Genomic DNA, 9,482 nt, shown 5'->3' on the forward strand with positions numbered 1-9,482 from the left:
GTAGTGGGAATGTAGACAAAGCAAGAGACATTGCCGGACTCACCTCTGGAGATGAGCAGATGTTACAGGACCCCGGTAACACAGGAACAAGTGTTGATTGTGCAGACGGCACTTGAGAGCAGCAACTGGCGTCGTTGGAGGCCTGAGGAAATAATCAAAACAGAGTGGATACAGGGCAAATTAGAGAACATTTTAAATCAGAGGTAGTCAGAAGTTGGAGGCAGCAGGACAGTTTGCCGTACACACAGCAGGGGATCAGCTGACGTTACCGAACCCCACTTACACATGAGCGAGTATTTTGTCTGTGTGGACAGCACTTCTGAGCAACAATGGGCGTTGTTGTAGCCCAGGAATTACAGTTCAGGTCATAGAAATATGAACACAACAAGAGACCTAGATCCTGTTGCCAGCCAATTATTTATTCTGGAAGAGGACTGGCAAATTCTGGTGAGATCCAGGCCTTGTTCATTTTCACAAAAGTAAGCCAGTCAACATTATCGGCGGATAGTCGCGTGCGACGGTCTGTTAGCACACCACCTGCAGCACTAAAGACACGTTCCGATAATACACTGGCAGCAGGGCAAGCCAGCACCTCCAATGCATACTGGCTAAGCTCTGGCCATGTATCCAGCTTAGAGACCCAAAACTTGAACGGGGAAGAGCCGTCTGGGAGTACACTAACAGGGCAAGACAAGTAGTCTGTCACCATCTGACGGAAACGTTGCCTCCTGCTGACTGGAGCCGTCTGTGATGGTGTAGCCGTTTGTGGCGGGCCCACAAAACTTTTCCACATTTGTGCCATACTGGCCTTGCCTTGTCCTGCGGCACTGCCTCTGCTACCTCTTTGTGCAGAGCTTCCTCCACTGCCTCTACCCACATGGCTGCTTTGAAAAGCACTACCAGCAACACTCACGGGGGGAATGCAGAACATGATGGCCTGCACCAGTGTTTCTTGGTACTCCCGCATTTTACGCTCCCGGTTCAACTGTGGTATGAGGCTTTGTAAGTTGTCCCGGTAGCGAGGATCTAGGAGGGTGTACACCCAATAATCAGCCATGTGGAGAATGTTGGCGAAGCGGCGGTCATTTACCAAGCACTGCAGCATGAAATCAACTATGTGCTGCAGACTGCCAACTGGACCGGAAACGCTGTCCCCATCTTGAGGCAGCATCTCAGCCTGCTCAGCATCACCCCACCCTCACTGTACACACTGACTACTAGAGCCTTGTGTACCTCCCTCCGCTGGAGAGATGTCTTCCTCCTCCTCCATTGACTCCTCGTCATCCTCCTCACAAAGTGTCCCCTGCCTAGGCCTTTGTGGGGAACCATGTTGCGCAGACTTTCCAGAAGCAGATGGCATTTGTGACTCCTCTTCAAAAACCTCCTCACTTAGTGCTTGTAAGGTTTTTTGAAGCAGACAGATAAGGGGGACAGTCATGCTGACTAGTGCGTCATCTGCACTGGCCATCCGCGTGGAGTATTCGAAGGCACGCAAAACTTGGCAGATGTCCCTCATAGTGGCCCACTCAGTGGTGGTGAAGTGTTATCGGCGCACAGTGCGACTTGTTTGCGCCTTATGCAGCTGGTACTCCATTACTGCTGCCTGCTGCTCACACAAACGCTCCAAACATATGTAACGTAGAATTCCACCTGGTGGGGAGGTCACATATGATGTGATGTTCTGGCAGGCGGAATCGGCGTTGCAGAGATGCAATGCGCGATCTTGCCATGCTGGAACGCCGCAAGTGAGCACACTCTAGGCGAACCTTGTGCAGCAGTGCATCAAGATCCGGATAGTCCCTCAGAAAGCTCTGCATGACCAAATTGAGCACGTGTGCCAGACATGGTATGTGAGTGAGGTTGCCTAGGCCCAGAGCTGCCACTAGATTTCGGCCATTGTCACTCGCTACCAAACCTGGCCGGAGATTCGCTGGCACAAACCACACATCGCTCTCCTGCTTGATGGCATTCCAGAGCTCCTGTGCTGTGTGGCTCCGATTCCCCAAAGAAATTAATTTAAGGATGGCCTGTTGACGTTTGGCCACACCTGTGCTCATATCTGTCCTAACAGGCTCATGCAGTGCTGATTCCGAGGAACTAGAGTAGGACTCAATATGTACAGACTGCATTCCTGCAATCCTTGGAGTTGGCAGAATACGTACAGAGCCACTCTCCAGATCTGTACCCGGCTACACAACATTGACCCAATGGGCAGTGAGGGAAAGGTATCGTCCTTGTCCATGGCTACTGGTCCACGCATCGGTGGTCAGGTGGACCTTGCTACTGACGGCGTTTTGTAGCGCATTTTTAATTTTTCCCTCCACATGCTCTTGCAGGGCAGGGACGGCTTGCCTGCTGAAATTGTATTGTGGAACTGCCAATGACATCAAGTTCCAGAAGGTGTCAGTCTCCACCAGCCTGAATGACAGCATTTCAAGGGCCAGTAGTTTGGCAATGCCGGCATTCAGAGCCAGTGCTTGGGGATGGTTTGCCGAGTATGGACGATTTTTCTCCCATGCCTGTGCTACCGATTGCTGGTGACTGCCCTGGGAGTGTGATGATGACTGAGAACGTGGTTCAGTGGGTGGAATTTCACTGGGTCTCTGGACAACAGTGGCAGAGGTTCTTCCATGGTGTTCCAGTGAGGAAGCCGAACCAGCTGTGTGTGAGCTGGAGGAAGAGCCCCCAACATGAGCTGAAGAGGTGGTAGGTGCTGCTGAAGGTTGGCCTACATCTTCAGTGTGTCTGTGTAACTCCACCTCGTGCTTGGTACGCACATGTTTCCACACATTTGTGGTATTGAGGTTGCTCACATTTTTCCCTCGTTTAACTTTCTGATGACACAGCTTGCATTTGACAAAGCAAATGTCATCTGCAACGGTGTCAAAAAAAGACCACGCACTGCAAGTCCTGGGAGTGCCCGTTTTGTTTTTTGGAAGAGGATTGCTCCTCACGGGTGCCAAAGTGGAGGATACAGGCAACCAAGTCTGCCCCCGCCCTCTCCCTCCTGTTTTGGCCGTTCGGGGAATCTCTTCCTCAGAACTGCTCCCACCACCTTCCTGTGGCTGACGCCATGATGGGTCAAGGACCTCATCATCTCCACTACCCTCTTCAAGCACCGGCTTCTCCTGGGTTGTCTCGCCAGCACCGTACGCACCAGAAATTGGCAACTGAGTCTCATCATCATCAGATGCGTACTGAGGTGTGCTGACAATAGGCACAGGCCCACCCGCCTCTTCAGATTCAGAGGGACAAAGCAGTTGCGCATCACTGCATACTCCCTCTTCACGCTCTAGACTGCTGCTTGGCTGGCCACCTCTTTCCAAGCCAACAGATTCTGAGAACAGAAGTAAAGATTGAGATGGCTCCTGTCCAGGGCTCTCAGACTGCCTGGGCAATTTGGCAGGTGGTGAAGAGAGAGATGGTTGCTCTTCAGTGCTCTGGCCCTGGGAGGATGCGGAAGTCATTGAAGTGGATGCGTTAGCTGCCATCCATCCAACAACTGCTTCAATTTGTTCGTCTCGCAGCAGTGGGGTACGGCGAGGTCCTACAAAGCTGCGCACAAAGGACTGTTGCCTGGTAAAAGTGGGGGATGCTGGGTCACTGGTGGCCGCAGCAGGCACCGAATCCCCACGTCCTCTCCCTGCTGAATCCCCACGTCTTCTCCCTCCTGAAACTCCACGCCCACGACCATGTGCCTTACTCCCTGCCTTCTTCATCTTGGTAGACTGATAAAGATAGGCAGAAAAGTGAAAAAGGGGGGCTTAGTGTTCTTATTCCTGAACACCTGCTAACCAGTATAAGAAACACTAATTTTGACAAGAGTGTGTGTACTACACTTTAATATGATCTAATGTGGCCTACACAACTGTAAAGTGGAGTGTTTGGTGAACTTTATTTCCATTTTTTTTTTTTGGGGGGAAAAATAAAAGGATGTGACCAAAGCTTGAGAGCTATAGTATCACAAACTTTTTGGAGCTATTACAATGCAGGAAGCTAACCTACAATGTAATCGATGAGGCTCCAAAAAATAGGGTGATACTAGTCTGGCTGGCCCTGAAGGGCACAAGCCAGCAAAAAGGCTCCTCTATCTAATCCTATATAGTGTTTGCAACCAACCAATGACAATAGATGCGGATGGAAGCACACTAATATATGAGCAAAAATCTGGACAAATTAGCTGCAAAAAAAGGACTGTGTATGAGGCAGTGACGCACGCTGAGCGGACTACAACCAGCGGTGGCTGTAGAACACACTGCAATGTGAGCTGCACTCACACACAGAGAGACCTATCAGACAGTGAAGAACAGTGCAGAGAAATGGGCTATAGCACTGAAAGGCTGCAGAAAGGCTCCGCTGTCCACTCCTTTAGTGTTTGCAACCAAAGTATATGGATACGTATGGAAGCACACTATACAGGAGAAAAAAAAAAGCAGCAATAAAAGAAAAATGTGTATGAGGCAGAGACACACGCTGGGCGGCCTACAAGCAGACGTGCCTGCAGGACACACTACACAGCGTGGGTCTGCACTCACACAGCCCTTGCAGACAGCTATTAAAACAGCGCTGCTGGGCTAACAAAATGCTACAGTGGTGGATTATGTAGCCTGGGTAAAGCAATAGATATTTTTTATGATCACTATTTCTAACTGTCCCTCACAGTCTTCAACAGCAGCCTGTCCCTAACTGAATTCACAGCAGAGTGAACCAGAAATGGCGGCGGCGGGTTTTATAGTGCATCATGACATCATTTCAGCAGCCAATCACAGCCATGCCAGTAGTTAACATGCCTAACAGGATGTGCCCACATTTCTGAGGATCCCCATTGGCTGAATCAAATCGAGCGGGCTCCTAGCATTATGGGAACTTCCGATTCCGGTATTCGATATGAAAAAAGTATCAGAACTAAGTATCAGAATTCCGATACAGCTAATATCGGCCGATACCCGATACTTGCGGTATCGGAAAGCTCAACACTAGTCTTTTTATATATAGTGGATGGAAACTTCTGGTTTCAACTGTATCTTTCTATTATATAGCTTTTATCTATTTCTCTAGCTGTCTATCCTCTGTTTGCACATCTAACACCTAAACATTTGTCATTTCTGTTCTGCATTCTATTCCAGTACGTGTCACACTGATGGTGCACAAGGATGCCACACGGTTTTTACATGTGGACACTGATAGCACCGGTACTGTTTTTTCCCGTTTCAGAACTATCAAGAGTCAGGACAAGTGAAAATGTGAAAGATGCCTTACACTGATACTTTGTTGCAGTCTAATTTGAATTTCTGGCAGAATTCAGTCTATATGGGTCTGGATCTATCTCAAGAGACATCTACAATTGGCGATCTTTGCCTGCTCTTCCGTGCAAACACTCCATATCTGTCAGATTGCTGGGGTGTCTCCTGTGTACAGTGCCTTCTTCAGGTCCCCACAGAATTTGCATTCAGTTTTGGGCTGGGGTTTGGCCATTCCAGAACATCCATCTTCTCCTGGTGAAGCCGTTCTTATGGGGACTTCGAGGATGCTTATGGTCGTTGTCGTGGTGAAAGTTGAAAATTCTCTTCATCTTCATCAGGAAATGCAAATATAATATTTTAGGTCATGTTATTTAAAAATAATAACATACATTTTATTCTTGACAGATGACTGTACCAGGAGCTTCAAGGGACATCTGATATCTTTAGAGTTTAATGCAGAAGATTCGAGTATCACACAAGATACTTGTACACAGCATGAAGACATCTCAGATATACTCCCAGCTGTTCACAGCAGAGACCGATCCTCTTATTTTAATGAACAATTATCTCCAAATTCATCACAGACTGTTAAACAAAACAAAAGTCACAGAAGAAATCCTGAAGATAAAAGCCCTCTAACAGGGGAGAAGCCATACTCCTGTTCAGAATGTGGGAAATGCTTTATACATAAATCATATCTTGTTATACATGAGAGATTTCACACAGGAGAGAAGCCATATTCATGTTCAGAATGTGGGAAATGTTTTTCACGGAAATCACGTCTTAATAATCATGAGAAAATTCACACAGGAGAGAAGCCATATTCATGTTCAGAATGTGGGAAATGTTTTTCAATTAAATCAAATCTTGTTGCACATGAGAGAATTCATACAGGAGAGAAGCCATATTCATGTTCAGAATGTGGGAAATGTTTTGCACAGAAATCACTTCTTAATAATCATGAGAAAATTCACACAGGAGAGAAGCCATATTCATGTTCAGAATGTGGGAAATGTTTTGCACAGAAATCACATCTTAATAGTCATGAGAAAATTCACACAGGAGAGAAGCCATATTCATGTTCAGAATGTGGGAAATGTTTTGCACAGAAATCACAGCTTAATTGTCATGAGAAATTTCACACAGGAGAGAAGCCATATTCATGTTCAGAATGTGGGAAATGTTTTGCACATAAATCACAGCTTAATTATCATGAGAAATTTCACACAGGAGAGAAGCTATATTCATGTTCAGAATGTGGGAAATGTTTTGCACAGAAATCACAGCTTAATCGTCACGAGAAATTTCACACAGGAGAGAAGCCATATTCATGTTCAGAATGTGGGAAATGTTTTGCACAGAAATCACAGCTTAATTGTCATGAGAAATTTCACACAGGAGAGAAGCCATATTCATGTTCAGAATGTGGGAAATGTTTTGCACAGAAATCACATCTTAATAGTCATGAGAAATTTCACACAGGAGAGAAGCTATATTCATGTTCAGAATGTGGGAAATGTTTTTCCCGGAAATCACATCTTAATTATCATGAGAAAATTCACACAGGAGAGAAGCCATATTCATGTTCAGAATGTGGGAAATGTTTTGCACAGAAATCACAGCTTAATCGTCACGAGAAATTTCACACAGGAGAGAAGCCATATTCATGTTCAGAATGTGGGAAATGTTTTGCATATAAATCACATCTTAATAGTCATGAGAAAATTCACACAGGAGAGAAGCCATATTCATGTTCAGAATGTGGGAAATGTTTTTCACAGAAATCACCTCTTAATAGTCATGAGAGAATTCACACAGGAGAAAAGCCATATTCATGTTCAGAATGTGGGAAATGTTTTGCATATAAATCACATCTTAATAGTCATGAGAAAATTCACACAGGAGAGAAGCCATATTCATGTTCAGAATGTGGGAAATGTTTTGCACAGAAATCACAGCTTAATCATCACGAGAAAATTCACACAGGAGAGAAGCCATATTCATGTTCAGAATGTGGGAAATGGTTTTCACATAAATCAGCTCTTACTAATCATCAAAGGTGTCACACGGGAGAAAAGCCGTACTCATAATCAGAATGTGGGAAATGTTTAACTTGGAGATCATCTCTTTACAAACATAAGAACATTCACACAGAAGTAGCCATTTTATAGTCACATTATAACAAACAAACATGGCTTCTTGAGACCTTGGGTTCCTATTGTCCTATTACCTTCCTGGAGTGATGCTCTTGCTCTTAAACCCTTTGGCGACAAGCTGTCCATCATAGTTACACAAGCGGTGGTCACTATGATAACATATAATATGGGGAACGTGCCTATATTTCATTATTCTGCTTTCCACCATAGTTTGAATATCTCTTTGGTCGCGGCTCCACACTGGTAGTAATCCACCATAAGCAGGAGAGTGATGGCGCCTCTTCTCATGAACAGAAGTCCCGTCCATCTCATGTAACCTCCAGACAGCAGACACATTACTCACATTTCACTTTCTCACTATTGATAATTGTTCTCATGAAATCTCGTTCCTGTGACTGAGAACTTACAATTTGTGTTGCTTTTCTGTGTTCTGCTCTTCTGTCTTCATCATTATTGATTATGTGCACGTTACATAGAAGGCTTCTCTTCCTGATGTCCTTTTCCCCTATTTGTTAGTCATTGTGGCTCAGGGGAAGATACCAATATGATATATAATGAATCTTGTAGCCACCTACTTGCAATAAAGGAAGCTTTACTGTCTCACAGTGGTTTGAATTGTCCTTGTCAGATGTGCCCGCATCCTGGATTTTCTATGGATTTCTAGATGGTGAAGCATATGTCCCTGAGATGTGCCAATGCATCCGGCCTCTGCATGCCATCGAGTGGGCTGTCAGTAGGCTGGATCATGGGAGGACACAGACTACACATGACCCCTGAGCAAGGAATGCACCGTTCCCCCCATATACTATGAAAGTGACTTGGACATTAGAGATGAGCGAACCCGAACTGGAAAGTCTGAGGTTCGTATTGGACACCTAGTGTGCGGTACCGAATGCCGAACATGGTGTTTTTACTGTCTGTCCAGTTTCCTGTTTGGGTTTGCCAGTCTAATAAAGCTTGTTGAAAGGCTATAGCCCAGCCAATCAGCAAGCCTTTAGACTGTGGGCACTTACAGAGCCATCACAGCAATTCCAAGTATTGACATAGCTGTAATTGGTTGGCGTAGCATGTGACCAGGCCTTTATAAAGGCCAGATCACGAGTCAGCCGCCATTCTGTTCTGATTAGTGTAGAGATAGGATGCAGCTGGAGTGAGGGACAGACAGTGACTGTGCACTCTGCAAACAACACTGTACTCTGCAACCCATATCTGGGGTAGTACTGTGCTAAAAGCCACTCTGTGTACTCTGCACCCTCCGCCTGTTGGAGTACTCTGCTAAAAACTGCTCTGTGAATTGTGACCCCCCCCCGCCTGTGGGAGTACTGTGCTAAAAGCCGCTCTGTGTACTATGCACCCCCCTGCCTGTGGGAGTACTGTGCTAAATGCCGCTCTGTGTACTATGCACCCTCCGCCTGTTGGAGTACTGTGCTAAAAACTGCTCTGTAAATTCTGCATCCCCCCGCCTGTGGGAGTACTGTGCTAATAGTCGCTCTGTGTACTATGCACCCTCCGCCTGTTGGGGTACTCTGCTAAAAACTGCTCTGTAAATTCTGCACCCCCCCCGCCTGTGGGAGTACTGTGCTAAAAGCCGCTCTGTGTACTATGCACCCCCCTGCATGTGGGAGTACTGTGCTAAAAGCCGCTCTGCGTACTCTGAACCCCCCCGCCTGTGGGAGTACTGTGCTAAAAGCCGCTCTGTGTACTATGCACCCTCTGCCTGTGGGAGTACTGTGCTAAAAACTGCTCTGTAAATTCTGCACCCCCCGCCTGTGGGAGTACAATGCTAAAAGCCATTCTGTGTACTATGCACCCTCCGCCTGTTGGAGTACTCAGCTAAAAACTGCTCTGTAAATTCTGCACCCCCCGCCTGTGGGAGTACTGTGCTAAAAGCCGCTCTGTGTACTATGCACCCCCCTGCCTGTGGGAGTACTGTGCTAAATGCCGCTCTGTGTACTATGCACCCTCCGCCTGTTGGAGTACTGTGCTAAAAACTGCTCTGTAAATTCTGCATCCCCCCGCCTGTGGGAGTACTGTGCTAATAGTCGCTCTGTGTACTATGCACCCTCCGCCTGTTGGGGTACTC

The 9,482-nt window shown here is 46.5% G+C and overlaps 1 protein-coding gene across 2 annotated transcripts in view; it reads left to right on the forward strand.

Annotated features, from left to right (window-relative positions):
• Positions 1 to 7,999, forward strand: part of LOC141053966 (uncharacterized) — a 122,358-nt gene extending 114,359 nt beyond the window's left edge. Inside the window, exon 4 of one of the 2 annotated variants that reach the window (XR_012221300.1) lies at positions 5,649 to 5,785. Coding sequence is in view for 1 of the 2 variants with exons in the window: in XM_073551121.1 (XP_073407222.1) it covers positions 5,649 to 7,333 (1,685 nt within the window). In the remaining variant the exon portion in view is untranslated. Of the gene's footprint in view, positions 1 to 5,648 lie in introns of both variants that reach the window. The other variant, XM_073551121.1, reaches the window with a different exon arrangement.
• Positions 8,000 to 9,482: the final 1,483 nt, after the last annotated feature.

The sequence above is a fragment of the Dendrobates tinctorius genome, unplaced genomic scaffold (genome assembly GCF_039654945.1).
Source record: "Dendrobates tinctorius isolate UK_male_01 unplaced genomic scaffold, ASM3965494v1 ptg000173l, whole genome shotgun sequence".
Taxonomy (NCBI): domain Eukaryota; kingdom Metazoa; phylum Chordata; class Amphibia; order Anura; family Dendrobatidae; genus Dendrobates; species Dendrobates tinctorius.